This window comes from Mirounga angustirostris, unplaced genomic scaffold, assembly GCF_029215605.1.
Source record: "Mirounga angustirostris isolate CCGP_5_RB_7025 unplaced genomic scaffold, mMirAng1.0.hap1 SCAF_11, whole genome shotgun sequence".
Lineage (NCBI taxonomy): Eukaryota > Metazoa > Chordata > Mammalia > Carnivora > Phocidae > Mirounga > Mirounga angustirostris.
The window spans coordinates 47,702,914-47,720,659 of record NW_026991719.1 but is presented as its reverse complement, the minus strand read 5'-3'; the positions used below and the strand labels follow the sequence as shown (position 1 = coordinate 47,720,659).

Sequence of the window (17,746 nt, the reverse complement as noted above, 5' to 3'; positions counted from 1 at the left end):
ACTAAGAATAAAACAATAGCAACCAAACATCACAAGACAATAGATGCTGCAGTGCTGGATTATGATTTGAGGCTATGAGCACTAATTAGAAGAGGAGACAGCTAAAAGTGGAATAGTAAGAAAAAAATCCAAAGAAATGACCTGTGGTGAGATGGGCCTTGAGGATCTAAAATTGGTCAAGAAAAGACAGAAAGGAAATCCAGTAAGAAGAAGAGTAAGTAGACTATGCACTCTGTGAAGGCAAGGGTCCCATCTAAATTATTCACCACTCTAACCACAGCTTCTAGCATGATGCCTAGAACTTTGTAGGCATCTGGTAAATGTTGCAAAGCGAAGGATAATGGCATAATTTTTAAAAATGTGTTTTAAGGAAGATACCCTGTCAGCAGTCTACAGAATATAGAAGGCAGAAAAAATCAAGGTATAACTAGAAGCTATTAGAATATTCTTTTCTTATCATGGTAAGAGCTTACAAAGGTGTCACAAACTCAATACCTAGAAGAGCCTGGCAGGTTAAGGTTACCTAAGCCAGATGGGGAATATGGTGAACTGAGAATACATGTCCTATCCAAAAGGGGAGGGAGGGAGCAGCTCATCAACTCCACATAATTGTTGACAAGAGGGAATACTGGAGCAGTATCTTCTGATTATTCAAGAGAAACTGGAATTCTGAGTTTTAATTAAAATATGATTTTGAAATTCTGGTAATCAATCATTTTTTTCAAAGTATGTGTCTGGGCAAACTGACATACTGGTGCTAAAGACTGAATTGTGTCCCCCACTCCCAAATTCATATGTTGAAGCCCTAAACCCCAATGTGACTTTAGGGCCTTTATGGAAGTAATTAAGGTTAAATGAGGTCATAAGGGTAGGGCCTTCATCCAAGGGGATTAGGGTCCTTATAAGAAAAGACACCAGAGAGCTCACTCTTTTTCTCCAGGAGCACAGAGAAGAGGTTATATGAGCATACAAGGCAAAGACAGCCTTCTACATGCCAGGAAAAGGGTTCTCACCAGAACCTGGTCATGCTGGTACCTTTATCTCAGACTTCCAGCCTCCAGAACTGTAAGAAAATAAATTTCTGTTTTAATCCTCTTAGTCTATGGTATTTTGTTATAGCAGCCCTAGGAAACTAATAAACATACAAGGTTTTTTATTGCTGTTACAAACACTGCAAATGTTGGGAAATATACTAAGTGCTATTCAATAGAAGACATTAATAAACTGTGGCTCATCCATATACAGTTGACCCCTGAACAATGGAGTTAGGGGAGCTGACCCTTATACAGTCAAAAATCCACATATAACTTCTGACTCCCAATAACTTAACTACTAAGAGCCTATTGTTGGGGCACCTGGGTGGCTCAGTCGTTAAGCGTCTGCCTTCGGCTCAGGTCATGATCCTGGGGTCCTGGGATCGAGTCCCACATTGGGCTCCCTGCTCAGCAGGAAGCCTGCCTCTCCCTCTCCTACTCCTCCTGCTTGTGTTCCTGCTCTAGCTATCTCTCTCTGTCAAATAAATAAATAAAATCTTAAAAAAAAAAAGAGCCTATTGTTGACCAGAAGCCTAACCAATACTATACACAGTTGATTAACATATATTTTGTATATTATATGTATTATATACTGTATTCTTATAATAAAGCTAGAGAAAAGAAAATGGTATTAAGAAAATCATAAAGAGGGGGGCACCTGGATGGCTCAGTCAGTTGAGGGTCCTACTCTTGATTTTGGCTCAGGTGGTGATCTCAGGGTCATGAGACTGAGCCCTGCCTGGGGCTCCACTCTGAGCATGAAGCCAGTTTAAGATTTTTTCTCCTTCTCTCTCTGCCTGCACCCCTGGGCTTGTGCGCATGCTCGCTCACTCTCTAAAAAAAAAATCATAAGGAAGAGAAAAATATATTTGTAGTACTGTACTGTGTTTATATAAAAAAAAAAAAAATCCAAGTATAAGTGGACCCACATAGTTCAAACCCATGTTGTTCAAGGGTCAACTGCAGTGAAAAACTATGCAGTCACAGAAAAGAATTTAGGTATTTCTTTACATCAGATATGGAAAGGTCTCCAAAGTATATTTCAAGTAGACAAAGCAAGGTGTAGAGCAATATACAGAGAGTCTAAAAGTGAAGGGGAAGAAAAAATGTATGCATTTACTCATTTTTTGATATGCATAAAATGTCTGTGGAAGGATCCCTAATAAGCATAACTTTAGTTGCCTCCAGTGAGGCAAAATGAGTGCCTAGGGGACAGGACTAAGAGGGAGACTCATTACTGTATATCCTTTTGTATATTTTGACTTTTGAGCAACGTGGAATGCATTACCAATTTAAAATAAATTTTTAAATAAAAAAATTTAACAATTTAGGGCAAACAAAATGTGTGTGAGCTGTTTTTGGTCTGTAGGCTAATTGTTTGTACTTCTGGACTAAGTTAAGGTGGTGTCAGAATAAAAAGAAAGGAACTGATGCTAGATACAAAGGGGAAAAAAAATAACAGCCCTTGGCAACAAGGTAGATAAAAAACTGAGGAAGAGGGAAAAGCTGATGCCAGCATTTTGAGCGTGGAGTATGGGAACCACAACAACCATATTTCCCCCACTGTTTACTACACTGTCATTTATTCTTCTAAGTGCTTTATAAAATTAACATATTTGTTCCTTACTGCAACCTTATAAGGTAGTTTCTACTAGTAACCTCAATTCGTCAATGAGAAAACAAGTGCAGACCTGAAATAACCTCATTAAGATTATGACGATGGTAAGCTGCATGACCAGGGAGATGAAAAGAAGTTTGGAATGAGGGATGGGGGAAGAGTCTAGGAGAGATGATGAATTCTATTTTAGAAATGATGAGTTTGAGGATACAATAAAATGGTCAAAATGCTAGTGATTTGATACCTGTATTGGTAACAAATACCTGGATTTGGCTACAGAGTAACATTATATCTTCTTAATTTAAAATGTTTAATAATCCCAGAGTTTAGTTTGCCCACATTACATATATTTAGTTGAAGTACAAGATACCATCTTTTAGTTTATTACACAAAGCACCTAGCATGTTACAGACATTTAACTCCAGAATCTTGCCCCACTACTCTACCTTCTACTCCAAACACACAAGCAACATGTAAATAAAATAAATCACTTAAAGTAACAAAAATGATGACACTCTCCACTTATGAAATATGTATTAGAAGTCAGGCACTGGGTCCAAAGTTTTACTTACATTATTTATAATTACAAATTACTGTATTATTTTAGAGGTGAGGAAGCTAAGGCTAGATGATAAAGCTGAGTTGGGAATAATATATACATCAGAAACCCAACTTCAGGTATAAAATCCAAATTGAGGGTACCTGGGTGACTCCATCACTTAAGTCTCTGATTCTTGGTTTTGGCTCAGGTCATGATCTCAGGGTCCTGGAATCCAGACCCACCTCAGGCTCTGAGCTCAGCAGAGAGTCTGCTGGAGATTCTCTCTCTCTCTCCCTCTGGCCCTTCTCTCTCTCTCAAATAAATATATAAATAAATCTTTTAAAAATCCAAAAATTGAAAACATTATTATGTGAGCATCAGAAAGTAAGTCAAACAAGTTCTCACAGTTTCTTTGGGTAAACTAGTTGAGCTTGATACGACAGTTACTCATTCCCACTCTACTTAGTAATAAGATGGCAATTGTACTAGATGATCATCTAGATCAATAATTGCAATCAGGAAAAAGATGGTGGAGGAGAAAGAAACGCAGAAATCTGCCAGGGAAAGTGCCAGAAAACAAAAGCCCTAAAAAACTGGTTCCCACTGTGCCCATCACCCGCCACGGAGGGTGGGGGCAGGGCAACTCTGCACAAAAAGAGTTGCCTGAGTAACAGCACGGCAGGCCCCTGCCCCTGAAGACAGGCTGGGAGAACAAGAGGCCAGCAACCCCAAGGTCCCTAGAAAACAGGTGCATCTTGCTTGGGTTCTGGTCAATAATTTGGACTCTATACATTCCCTCAACCACCCATCAACAGAATGACTAGGAGGAGAAACCCCCAAAATAGGAAAGACTCAGAGATTATGACTTATGCCGCAGACTTACAAATGGATGCAAATATAACCAAGAAGTCGGGGATGGAATTCAGGCTAGCAATTGTGAAGACAATGGCTAGAAAGGAGAAATCGATTAATGGTAACACAGAGTCTCTAAGGGCAGAAATGAAAGCTGAATTGGCAGAACTTAAAAATGCTATCAGTGAGATCCAATCTAATTTAGATAATCTAACAGCTAGGGTAAGTGAGGCAGAAGAACGAATAAGTAACCTGGAAGACAATTTAATAGGTAAAAAGAGAAAAGGAGGCCAGGGAAAAACAACTGAGAAACCATGAAAATAGAATCAGAGAAATAAGTGACACCATGAAGCATTCCAATGTCAGAATAATTGGAATCCCAGAGGGATTGGAGAAAAAAAGAGGACTAGAAGATATATTTGAGCAAATCCTAGCAGGGAACTTCCCTAATCTGGGGAATGAAGCAAACATTTGTGTCCTAGAGGCAGAGAGGACCCCTCCCAAGATCAAGGAAAACAGGCCAACACCCCGGCATGTAATAGGAAAACTCGCAAATCTTAGAACCAAGGAAACCATCTTAAGGGCAGTTAGGGGGAAGAGATTCCTACGTACAGAGGGAGGAACATCAGAATAATGTCAGACCTATCCACAGAGACCTGGCAAGCCAGAAAGGCCTGGCAAGACACATTCTGGGTATTAAATGTGAAGAACATGCAGCCAAGAATACTTTATCCGGCAAGGCTATCATTTAGAATGGATGGAGACATGCAGAGCTTCCAGGACCAGCAGAAATTGAAAGAATATGTGACCACTAAGCCGGCCCTGCAAGAAATATTAAGGGGGGTTCTATAAAAGGAGAAAGACCCCAAGAGTCATATACAACAGAAATTTACAGGGACAATCTATAAAAACAATGTCTTCACAGGAAACATGATGATAATTAATTCATATCTTTCAATAATCACTCTCAACATGAATAGCCTAAATGCTCCCATAAAATGGCACAGGGTTGCAGATTGGATAAAAAGACAGGACCCATCCATATGCTGTCTACAAGAGACTCATTTTGAACCTAAAGATAGATCCGGACTGAAATTGAAGAGATGGGGATCCATCTTCCATGCCAACGGACCTCAAAAGAAAGCTGGGGTAGCAATTCTTATATCACACAAATTAGATTTTAAACTAAAGTCTGTAGTTAGAGACAGTAGGACACTATATCATTCTTAAAGGGTCTATCCAACAAGCTCTAACAAATGTAAATATCTATGCCCCCAACATGGGAGCGGCCATCTACATAAGCCAACTGTTAACCAAAATAAAGAGTCATATTGATAACAATACGTTAATTGTAGGAGACCTCACTACTCCACTCTCAGCAATGGACAGATCACCTAAGCAGAAAATCAATAAGGAAACAAGAGCTTTGAATGATACACTGGGCCAGATGGACCTCATAGGTATTTATAGAACATTCCACCCTAAAACAACAGAATACTCATTCTTCTCGAACGCGCATGGAACTTTCTCCAGAATAGACCACATACTGGGTCACAAATCAGGGCTCAACCGATACCAAAAGATTGAGATTATTCCCTGCATATTCTCAGACCACAATGCTCTAAAACTGAAACTCAATCACAAGAAAAAATTTGGCAGAAATTCAAACACTTGGAAGCTAAAGACCACTCTGCTCAAGAATGTTTGGGTCAACCAGGAAATCAAAGAAGACTTAAACAATTCATGGAAATCAATGAGAACGAAACACATTGGTCCAAAACCTATGGGATACTGCAAAGGCGGTCCTAAGGGGGAAATACAGAGTCATCCAAGCCTCACTCAAAAAAATAGAAAAATTCCGAATTCACCAACTAACTCTACACCTTAAAGAACTAGAGAAAAAGCAACAAAGGATGCCTAAGCCACGCATTAGAAGAGAAATAATTAAGATTAGAGCTGAGATCAATGAATTAAAAACCAGAAACACAGTAGATCAGATAAAAGAAACAAGAAGTTGGTTCTTTGGAAGAATCAATAAGATCGATAAACCACTGGCCAGACTTCTCCAAAAGAAAAGAGAAAGGACCCAAATTAATAAAATGATGAATGAAAGGGGAGAGACCACGACTAACACCAATGAAATAGAAACAATTATTAGATATTATTATCAACAATTCTATGCCAAGAAACTGAGCAATCTGGATTACATGGATGCCTTCCTGGAAACCTATAGGCTGCCAAGACTGAAACAGGAAGAAATTGACAACCTGAATAGGCCAATAACCAGTAATGAGATTGAAGCAGTGATCCAAAACCTCCCAAAAAACAAGAGTCCAGGGCCTGATGGATTCCCTGGGGAATTCTACCAAACATTCAAAGAAGAAATAATACCTATTCTACTGAAGCTGTTTCAAAAAATAGAAACAGAAGGAAAACTTCCAAACTCATTCTATGAGGCCAGCATTACCTTAATCCCCAAACCAGGCAAAGACCCCATCAAAAAGAATTTCAGACCGATATCCCTGATGAATATGGATTCCAAAATCCTCAACAAAATCCTAGCTAATAGGATCCAACAATATATTAAAAGGATCATCCACCACGACCAAGTGGGATTTATCCCCGGGATGTAAAGGTGGTTCAACATTTGCAAATTAAGCAGTGTGATACAACACATTAATAAGAGGAGAGAGAAGAACCACATGGTCCTCTCAATTGATGCAGAAAAATCATTTGACAAAATACTGCATCCTTTCCTGAATAAAACTCTTTAGAATATAGGGACAGAGGGAACATTCCTCAAGTTCATAAAATCCATCTATGAAAAACCCACAGCAAATATCATCCTCAATGGGGAAAAGCTGAGAGCCTTTCCCTTCAGATCAGGAACATGTCAAGGATGCCCACCTTTGCCACTATTGTTCAACATAGTACTAGAAGTCCTAGCAACAGCAATCAGACAACAAAAAGAAATAAAAGGCATTCAAATTGACAAGGAAAAAGTCAAACTCTCTTTTTTCGCAGATGACATGATACTTTATGTGGAAAACCCAAAAGACTCCACCCCCAAATTACTAGAACTCATCCAGCAATTCAGTAATGTGGCAGGATACAAAATCAATGCACAGAAATCAGTTGTTTTCTTATACACTAACAATGCAACCGTAGAAAGAGAAATTAGAGAGACGATTCCATTTACAATAGCACCAAAAACCATAAGATACCTTGGAATAAACCTAACCAAAGAGGTAAAGGATCTATACTCTAGGAACTACAGAACACTCATGAAAGAAATTGGAGAAGACACAAAAAGATGGAAAAATATTCCATGCTCTTGGATCAGAAGAATAAACATTGTTAAAATGTCTATGCCACCCAGAGCAATCTATACCTTCAATGCCATCCCGATCAAAATTCCAATGACATTTTTCAAAGTGTTGGAACAAACAATCCTAAAATTTTGTGAAATCAGAAAAGACCCCGAATCACCAAGGAAATGTTGAAAAAGAAAAACAAAGCTGGGGGCATCCCGTTGCCTGATTTCAAGCTTTATATTACAAAGCAGTGATCACCAAGACAGCATGATACTGGCACAAAAACAGACATATAGACCAATGGAACAGAATAGAGAGCCCAAATATGGACCCTCAACTCTATGGTCAAATAATCTTCAACAAAGCAGGAAAAAACATGCAATGGAAAAAAGACAGTCTCTTCAATAAATGGTGCTGGGAAAATTGGACAGCCACATGCAGAAGAATGAAACTTGACCATTCTATAACACCATACACAAAGATAAACTCAAAATGGATGAAAGACCTCAATGTGAGACAGGAATCCATCAAAATCCTAGAGAAGAACGTAGGCAGTAACCTCTTTGACATCGGCCACAGCAACTTCTTTCAAGATACATTTCCAAAAACTAGCAAGACAAAAACAAAAATGACCTTTTGGGACTTCATCAAGATAAAAAGCTTTTGCACAGCAAAGGAAACATTCAACAAAACAAAGAGGCAACCCACAGAATGGGAGATGATATTTGCAAATGACACTACAGATAAAGGGCTGGTATCCAAGATCTATAAAGAACTTCTCAAACTCAACACCCAAAAAACAAATAATCAAGTCAAAAGTGGGCAGAAGATTTGAAAAAACACTTCTCTGAAGACATACAAACGGCTAACAGACACATGAAAAAATGTTCATTATCATTAGCCATCAGGGAAATTCAAATCAAAACCACATTGAGATACCACCTTACACCAGTTAGGATGGCAAAAATGGACAGGGAAAGAAACAACAAAGTTGGAGAGGTTGTGGAGAAAGGGGAACCCTCTTACACTGTTGGTGGGAATGCAAGTTGGTACAGCCACTTTGGAAACCAGTGTGGATGTTACTCAAAAAATTAAAAATAGAGCTACACTATGACTCAGCAATTGCACTCCTGGGTATTTACCCCAAAGACACAGATGTAGTAAAAGGAAGGGCCATATGCACCCCAATGTTCATCGCAGCAGTGTCCACAATAGCCAAAGTGTGGAAAGAGCTGAGATGCCCTTCAACAGATGAGTGGATAAAGAAGATGTGGTCCATATATACAATGGAATATTACTCAGCCATCAGAAAGGATGAATACCCAACTTTTACATCAACATGGATGGGACTGGCGATTATGCTAAGTGAAATAAGTCAAGCAGAGAAAGTCAATTATCATATGGTTTTACTTATTTGTGGAACATAAGGAAGGCATGGAGGACATTAGGATAAGGAAGGGAAAAATGGGGGAGGAATCAGAGGGGGAGATGAACCATGAGAGACTATGGACTCTGAAAAACAAACAGGGTTTTGGAGGGGAGGGGGGATGTTTTAGCCCAGTGATGAGTATTAAGGAGGGCATGTACTACATGGAGCACTGGGTGTTACACGAAAACAATGGATCATGGATCACCACATCAAATGTATTGTATGGTGACTAACATAACATAATAAAGTTTTAAAAATTAAAAAAATAGATCAATAAAAAGACACTGAAGACATTTAAGACTTAAGACATTAAGGTATTTAATAAGGAATGAATGTTAAAAATGAATTTTTAACAAATTTTTCAGTGCCTGACACATAGCATGTCAACACATATTTGCCAAATGAATTATATAGCCAAAGGCAATCTTCTCATTATTCATCAATTTAAGTGAAGTAATCAACTACAACTGACTCAAGGCAAGGGCAAATATGAATGTGTCAAATAATAATGATGCCCCTGCTGGAAGGATAAAGAATAAATGGTTGATCTTTCTCACCACCAGACATACAATATGGAGAGAGAAATGATGACTGTACCAGGCTTGGTTTGCTTGGTTATTGGAATTCAATTAGCTGAACCAACAAGGGCCCCATCTCAGAAATGCATATACTAGAAAGATGGGGGCTAGGGGGAAGAAAGTGGTAGTGGTGATCTAGTTCACGTTTTTTATCCAATTTTCTTTCCAATGTATCCTGAAAGAGGGACCTATAGCTCCCCAGAACTCTAGAAGTAGAGACATTAACCAGTTTGGTCTTGAGGAGGGACTAGATGTACACATCACTTTTACTTTATATTTCTCTCCTTCCTGTTATCTGCTCTCTGCCCTTCAAGCTAACCTGAAGACACTGTTCCCAGCCTATTCTCTGTGTCCCCAAGAGTCACCAAAGATTAACAACCCTCATATAAAAGGGTTACCCCCAAAATTCTGAAGAATGGAATGAGGTCATTTGTGAGTCACTGGATTCTGCTGTCCAAAGGTCCTGTTGGTTATATCATCTTGGTTAAGTTGCCAGAAGAATCAGGGTGAAAGGTAAGCTAGTGGCTCTTTCTCTCAGTGGTACTAAAGTCCAGTGGGGGGCACCTGGGTGGTTAAGCATCTGCCTTCAGCTCAGGTCATGATCCCAGAGTCCTCGGGATTGAGTCCCACATCAGGCTCCCTGCTCAGCGGGGAGTCTGCTTCTCCCTCTGTCCCTCCCCCTGCTTGTGCTCCTGCTCTCTCCCTCTCTCTCTCAAAAATAAAGTCCAGTGGAAACAATGTTATATCAGAAGCAAATAAAAGCTGTGTTCTAGCCTCAGCCTTAGGGCAAGCTAATTCAGTCTTCTGAGGTCTCCTTTCATCCCATCTGCAAGAAGTTTTAAAAAACAGGGAAACACTAGGGCACCTGGGTGGCTCAGTTGGTTAAGTGACTGCCTTTGGCTCAGGTCATGATCCTGGAGTCCTGGGATGGAGTCCCCCCCATCGGGCTCCCGGCTCAGTGGGGAGCCTGCTTCTCCCTCTGACCCTCTCCCCTCTCATGCTGTTTCTCTCTCTCTCTCTTTCTCAAATAAATTAAATAAATAAAATCTTTAGGAAAAAAAACAAACAAGGAAACACTAATTCTATTAATAGTGCTCCAGGGAAAGTCTCAAACTGAATAGGAAAATGAAGTAAGACTAAGAGGTACTTGCAGCCTCTGTCACATACACCACGGTATTTAATCTATTCAAGTATCTTTTGAGATCACATTATCAATCGGCATTCTCTAGAGGAGAAAAGCATTGCCCAGGGTCATGCAACTAGTAAGCAGTGGTAATTGGGTTTCAAATCAGATCTGTCTGTTACCCCAAACCATCACAGTCTCTATCAGTATTAAATTCAAATTTAGAGATTATTCTCTTGGTCAAGTTATTATCACACTGAGTGACATCAGACACGTGCTTAATGTTTTCCTTTACAATAAAGACAATACCAAAGGAAACAGGGGACCATTCCCTGGACCATCTGTTTGAATTTATTTTTCCAAATAATAGATTTTATTTATTTTGCGATTTATATTTCCTCAAATTCTTAGAATTAAAAAAAAAAAAAAAAGACCACAAAAAGGACAGCTCTTCCAAATGACCATTGCAAGTCGATTCGCCACAGCAACCTCAGCAATTCAGTCCAATCTTCCATCTACACAGAGGAACCAACTCCCTTGGCCTTGTCTTAAAGACCCAGGGTGGGACCTAGACTCCTCCTCTAACCAAGCTCAGCCCCTCCTTAAAGAGCCTGCACGCCCAAAGCAGCTCTGACCCAGAGGCTGCCTCCAGGGGCCTGCCGCTCAGTACCCCCGGTAGCCCCTGGTAGGAACTTCACCCCCTGCCCGCTCTTCTTTCCTTTTTGAAGCATCTCTAGGTATCCTCTACTGCTTAGAGGGTTACTTGGGAGCGTTGGCCTTCTGAACTCTGTTCTCTCTTTCTGCAACTTTGGCTGCGTAGGGTTAAGTCAAAGACAAACCTCTCCTTAAGGAGAACTGAGATGGCCGAGCCAGGGACGGATTAAATTAGACAAATCTATCCACTCCTGGCCCCCCACTCATTTCTCCCTCGAGTCTCCCCCAAAGTGCTTCTCCCCTTCCTAGCCCCTCTTTGCTCAGCCCTTTAGCAAAGTCATTTTTTCCTTGGGTTTCATTTGATTCCACATAGTGTTCATACCCTTCGTTCCCCAACCCTCCTCCCGGCTGCTAAAACCTAAAGAGGTATGGGGGTGCGGGGTAGAATTCAGATCAGGAGACAGGGGTGTGTGGGTTCTAACCCTGGAGTCACTTACCATTCATGTCGCTAGCTGGTGACCCCTGAAGTGTCCGGAGCTCATGCTGTCCTCTGGGAAGCTCATACTCCTGAGCCGATCGAAGACAGCTATCTCTCTCACACCTGCCCCTGTCAGCGCACCGGGCGACTAGCCCTCGCCTTCTCTTTCCCGGGCCCCCACCTCCTCTCTTTCTCCTGGCCGGAAAATGGGGAGGAGGGCCAGAGCAGAGGGAGTCAATTCAGACACAGCTAGACTACCCTTAAAAAAAATAAAATAAAATAAGGGAAACAAAGCCCTCAAGCATCCAACCCCAAACTCGGGGATTGGGGGTAGGTTAGCAAAGCAGACTTCCTAAAAAGAATCTTCCCCCTGCTTCCAATGCAGATCTTTTCCTCGGCTAAAAATAAAGTGAATTCGCCAGGTCGAAGTGGCCAAGGCTGAGGATCCTCCGTTTCCCTTTCATCTCTGCTAATTCAGTTCCGGCCAAGCCCACTCTCCACCCATCTCTGAACTCCACACACCCTTGAAAGGAGGACTGGGGTAGGAGCCAAGAAAACCAAGCCAAATCCCCAAATACTACTTGAATACAAAGTTGAGGCAGAGAAGGACTCCTTCAAGACACCCACGAGAAGATACTTCAAGGAGATCCCTTTACTGCGGCAGTTGACGCCACACACCCCAGCTCCTTCCTTTAAAAAAGGCTGGGGGCAGAGAGCAAATGTCTACGTTTGGTGGAAACATATACAGGCACCCTCAGCTCAGGGGAGAGGCTTCAGCAAAAAATGGTAACAATTTGTGAGGGTTCTCTGGGGCGAGGTTTCTTAAAGGCACCTAAGTTGTCCCATTAGGGACCTCGCGCCCATGCGGGTCAGAACCTAAAGTGTTCGCTAGGCGACCTGAGTGGATGGGGTGACTCTGTCTCTAGTCCAGCTAGATCCAGAGGAGAGGTGTGACTCTTATGAGGATGGAGTTCCTTAAATGGGACAGGCAGGCCGCTAGAGGAGAGTGCGGTGGGAGAAGGTGGAGAAGGGTGGGGCTTGAGAACAGAAAGGGAGAAGGGAAGGGGTGGGGCGGGGCCCTGGGCGGAGAGCTCTGGCTTCGCCCTTGGCGGCCGCTTCCGTCTCCAGCAGCAGCAGGTATAACTCGAATCAATTTCACTTCCTTATTGGTCCCAGGAAGAGGCTTACAAGCACACTGCTTGGTCACCTATCCTTTCTGGTTAAGCTAACCTACCAGGGGAGGATGAAAGGCATGCGGGGATACTGGGTGGGGGCTCTCTAGGAAGAGAGGAATGGGAAAAGGGAAGAGCAAGAAAGCTGGCAACTGTAAGCGATAATTACCCGTCCCCGCTCTCCATGGTAACAGTATGACACCAGCAAGGACAGCGAGGTTACAGTATCTTCTAAGGGAGGAGAATAAGAGCAAAGAAGAAGGGAGCTGGGGGCATTTTCTCACAAGAGATAAGGGAAGAAGGTGAGGGTGAAAGAGTGGGTGGAGAAGGAAGAATTGAAGGAATTGTGAAACAGAAAGCTCTCAACACCCTGACACCGCCTCTTAGCCGAGCATTGGTAAAGATCCCTGTAGAGCTGATTCCTATGGATAACAGCCACATTTCCAGGATTTCTTTGTCCTTGCCTGAAAGTCCCTCTCTAGCTCATTTTAATAGGAGGCCATGAAGTCACAAGCAACCACAAGCTCTTTTCAGTGCCTCTTCTCTACCACAATTCTTTTAAAGGAGAGGGAAGAGAAGAGAAACAAGAAACAAAGCAGAGGGAGTGAGAGAGCAGAGGAACAGAATAAATAATAATAGCTACTGTATATTCAGTACCTAATATGGGAAAGTCACTGGGCCAGGTGCTTTTACATTCATCATTTCTCATTTCTTTCTTTCCTTGTTTTTTTTTTTTTTAAGACTTATTTATTTATTTGTCAGAGAGAGAGAGAGCATGTAGAAGCAGGGGGAGCAACAGGCAGAGGGAGAGGGAGAAGCAGGCTCCCAGCTGAGCAAGGAAATGGATGTGGGACTCATCCCACATAAAAATAAATAAGTAAAGAAATTGAGATTCAGAGCCCAGTACTTCCCAACACATATATGTCCACTTGCTTAATATTTCTACCTGAATGTCTTCTAATCATCTTATCTTCTCTTAGTCTGTCCCAAATTCTCTGTTCTCCCTGCTGTAGTTCACCTGCTAACTACTTGAATGGAATCAACATGCACCGTGGCCTTTAAAGCAGCATGCTGAGACTTACCTTTAATCTGCTGTAATCTGAAATCTACCTACTTCTCAAGCAGCAGAGCTTTTGCTGCTTACCTGTATTACAAATCCCTGAGAATGCCAGCCTTGTTCCATCCTCTATACTTTGGCTCATCTTGCTTTCTTTGTCTGAAATGGCCTAAGATCTCTATCCACCTTCTTGAAAGGACTAATTGAAGATCATCTCCCTTCCTTACTTAATTCCTTCATGCAAAACTAATCATTGCTTCCTCTGTGCTCTTCTCTACCTCAGTGCACGTATTTGTTGATATAATTGCCTCCCCCTACTAGATTATAAAGTCCCTGAGGTTAGGCACTAAGCAGCATCATTTCTGTAACCTGGGTACCCGGTATTATTATTCACAATAATAATAGTTACTGAGCATTAACTATGTGCCAAGCTCTATTCTAAGCATATTCTCTCTCTCCCTCCCTCATACATGTATATGTATACAAACATATATACATATATATTTTACATACACATATAGTCATTGAATCCTTCTAACAACCTATAGGTAGGTATTGTTACTATCCCCATTTTACAGATGAGGAAACTAAGGGACAGAGATTAAATAACATGAATATGCATTTGTTGAATGAAATCATATCCCTGTTGAACAAAAGAATATCCCTGTAGTAGGGGTTTTATAAAGAACTCCCTATCTTACTATACCATATTTTTCCACCATCTGCTTAGCTTACAAAGTAAGATGTGTTGACAAGAAACCATATAGACAAGTGTACAACTCTCCACACATTCTTTAAAAATGCATCACTTTATCCCGTGGAGACTTAGTATCTCAATGTATAAAATTTGGGGAGTTCTACTCAACATAGGATTCTCACTACTCCAACCAACGATTTTTTTAGCAACACTAGAAAGTTTTCTCTTAGATTCAAGTGCATGAAAGGAAGTTGAACTGTTTATAGCAAGAAATAATGCATTTTCATGATGTGCAGATGAAAATCAGCATGTAACTGAAGTAAAATTTTAAAGAGTAGCCAGTACAATTCCTGATTTAAGATATGTGTGCCTCAAGGTCATAATGAGTTCCTTGTCCAATCTGGAAAAGCTTCTCAGGAAGCCATATTCATCTGCAGATAACTAAACAGTTTACATTCTTATTAACAGTCTTTCTTTAATTTATTTTAAGCCCAAGTTTTTTGTTTGCTTTTTAGTAATACTGCTTCAACTTTATTTGTGGGGAAACTAAGACCTCAGATGGCAAATTTGGTTTCTGTAAAACATAAATTATTGAAACTTGGAAAACAAACCCAAGAGTCTTCTATACATTTAGTCAATAAAATGGATATTGTAGATATTGTGTTATATCAAGAACCATGCTGTTAGGGGGAGAAAGGAGAACGTCCGTCTTTGCAAGAGCCTCCAGTGAAGGAACCCTTAGTTCACCAAGCAGCACATTAGTCCATATTTCCCTTCAGTCTTCTAGAACTGGCTTTTGTCTCAAATTAGGACTCAAAGATGGCTCACAGGGAACTGTGTACCTCATGACCATAGTTAAGGGCAAAGGCAAAACTTTTACTTTATACTTGGCCTCTTGACATGTCAATTATCGTCATGTGGCTGGTGTTGTGTAAGTCACAGGAAAGGATGTGGGGGAGGAGGTATGAAGAACTAGAAGTTGTGATCGGTTTCCCTCTCCTAGGAAGCACCACAGGCTCTCCTTTCTATTAGCTGGCTTAAAAAATAAACTGAATAGCGACTTGCAATATCTTCAACTCCTTCCATCCCATCCTAAGCCTTAGGGAGACTGTCTGCTTAAAGTAATAGCCTGTGCTTTCCTCTATACCCAATCAGTCAGATGAAGAATATAAGAGTTAAATTAAGCAAGGAACCTAATGAACAACAGCTAAGAGATATGCAGATATCCCATGTGTAAGGGCCCGCAAGATACTGTTCTTCCTTTTCCCTCTTCCTCTTCATCCTCCTGCTTCTCCCCCACGTTTTTTTTTTTTTTTTTTTTTTTGAAAGCCAGCTGACAAACTACTAGGGTGGAACCCAGTCTGAGGGCTGGAGAGAGGGAGGGGAGGAAATGCCTCAGAAAGAGGACTCCACCCTCCCAGCTCCTAGTAAAACAACAACCAAAAAAGGCTTAAGAAGCTGGGGTTGAGAAAAATGTGGGCCAGAATAGGGTGAACTGAGGAAGGGTGGGGAGAGTGAGGGGAATCAAGGGGCTCAGAAGGGTAGAGCTGGTCTGAGGACAAGAGGGAAGTCAAACAATATATAATCAGAAAAGCCTGAATTCTTAAGTTACTGTTGTTCATGGAACAACAAAATTGTAACTAAACCCGATGCATAGCTCAAATCTAATGGGAACAAAATTGCCCTCCTCACCCACTTCCTTCTTCCTCTGCAGGTCCCCAGAGGGCACATTCCTCCTGAGGGCTCAGCAAAGAGGAGACCTTTTACCCCTCTGTTAATGTTGAGCAAATGTTAAGTTCCCCACACATCCCAGAGGACAGTGCTAAGTTTATTGCCAGAAAAAGATAAAAGATATTTTGGAGAAGGAAATCTAGTTAGATGAGGAGGAAAAAGCCTGGAAGGAGACTGTGAGAGAAAAACAATGACAAATTACAATCTGTACAACCTTGAGCAAGTGACTTTACTTCTCTATAAGTCAATTTCCTCATCTAGCTTTTTTTAAATTTTATTTTATTATGTTATGTTAGTCACCAAACAATACATCATTAGTTTTTGATGTAGTGATCCATGATTCATTGTTTTCGTATAACACCCAGTGCTCCATGCAGTCGATTCATTGTTTTCGTATAACACCCAGTGCTCCATACAGTGCATGCCCTCTTTAATACCCATCACCGGGCTAACCCATCCCCCCTCCGCTCTCCCCTCTAAAACCCTCAGTTTGTTTCTGAGAGTCCATAGTCTTTCATGGTTCATCTCTCCCTCCAATTTCCCCCCCTCATTTTTCCCTTCGTTCTCCTAATGCCCTCCATGCTACTCCTTATGTTCCACAAATAAGTGAAACCATATAATAATTGACTTTCTCTGCTTGACTTATTTCACTTAGCATAATCTCCTCCAGTCCCATCCATGTTGATACAAAAGTTGGCTATTCATCCTTTCTGAGGGCTAATATTCCATTTTATGTATGGACCACATCTTCTTTATCATTCAACTTTTAAAGGGCATCTCGGCTCTTTCCACAGTTTGGCTGTTGCGGACATTGCTGCCATGAACATTGGGGTACATATGGCCCTTCTTTTTACTACATCTGTGTCTTTGCGGTAAATACCCAGTAGTACAATTGCTGAGTCATAGGGTAGCTCTATTTTTAATCATCTGAGGCACCTCCACACTGTTTTCCAAAGTGGCTGTACCAACTTACATTCCCACCAATGGTGTAAGAGAGTTCCCCTTTCTCCACAACCTCTCCAACTTTGTTGTTTCTTTCCCTGTCGATTTTTGCCATTCTAACTGGTGTAAGGTGGTATCTCAGTGTGGTTTTGATTTGAATTTCCCTGATGGCTAATGATGATGAACATTTTTTCATGTGTCTGTTAGCCATTTGTATGTCTTCTTTGGAGAAGTGTCTGTTCATGATGTCTGCCCATTTTTTGACTTGATTATTTGTTTTTTGGGTGTTCAGTTTGAGAAATTCTTTATAAATCTTGGATACCAGCCCTTTATCTGTAATGTCATTTGAAGATATCTTCTCCCATTCTGAGGGTTGCCTCTTTGTTTTGTTGACTACTTCCTTTGCTGTGCAGAAGCTTTTTATCTTGATGAAGTCCCAAAAGTTCATTTTTACTTTTGTGTCACTAGCCTTTGGAGATGTATCTTGAAAGAAGTTGCTGTGGGCGATGTCCAAGAGGTTACTGCC

General features: G+C 41.0%; 1 protein-coding gene across 1 annotated transcript in view; it reads right to left on the bottom strand.

Moving 5' to 3' along the window:
* Positions 1 to 12,568, bottom strand: part of KLF8 (KLF transcription factor 8) — an 86,525-nt gene extending 73,957 nt beyond the window's left edge. Inside the window, exon 1 of the mRNA XM_054508207.2 lies at positions 11,641 to 12,568. Within this exon, the coding sequence (XP_054364182.2) occupies positions 11,641 to 11,647 (7 nt within the window). The 5' untranslated portion in view covers positions 11,648 to 12,568. The remainder of the gene's footprint in view (positions 1 to 11,640) is intronic.
* Positions 12,569 to 17,746: the final 5,178 nt, after the last annotated feature.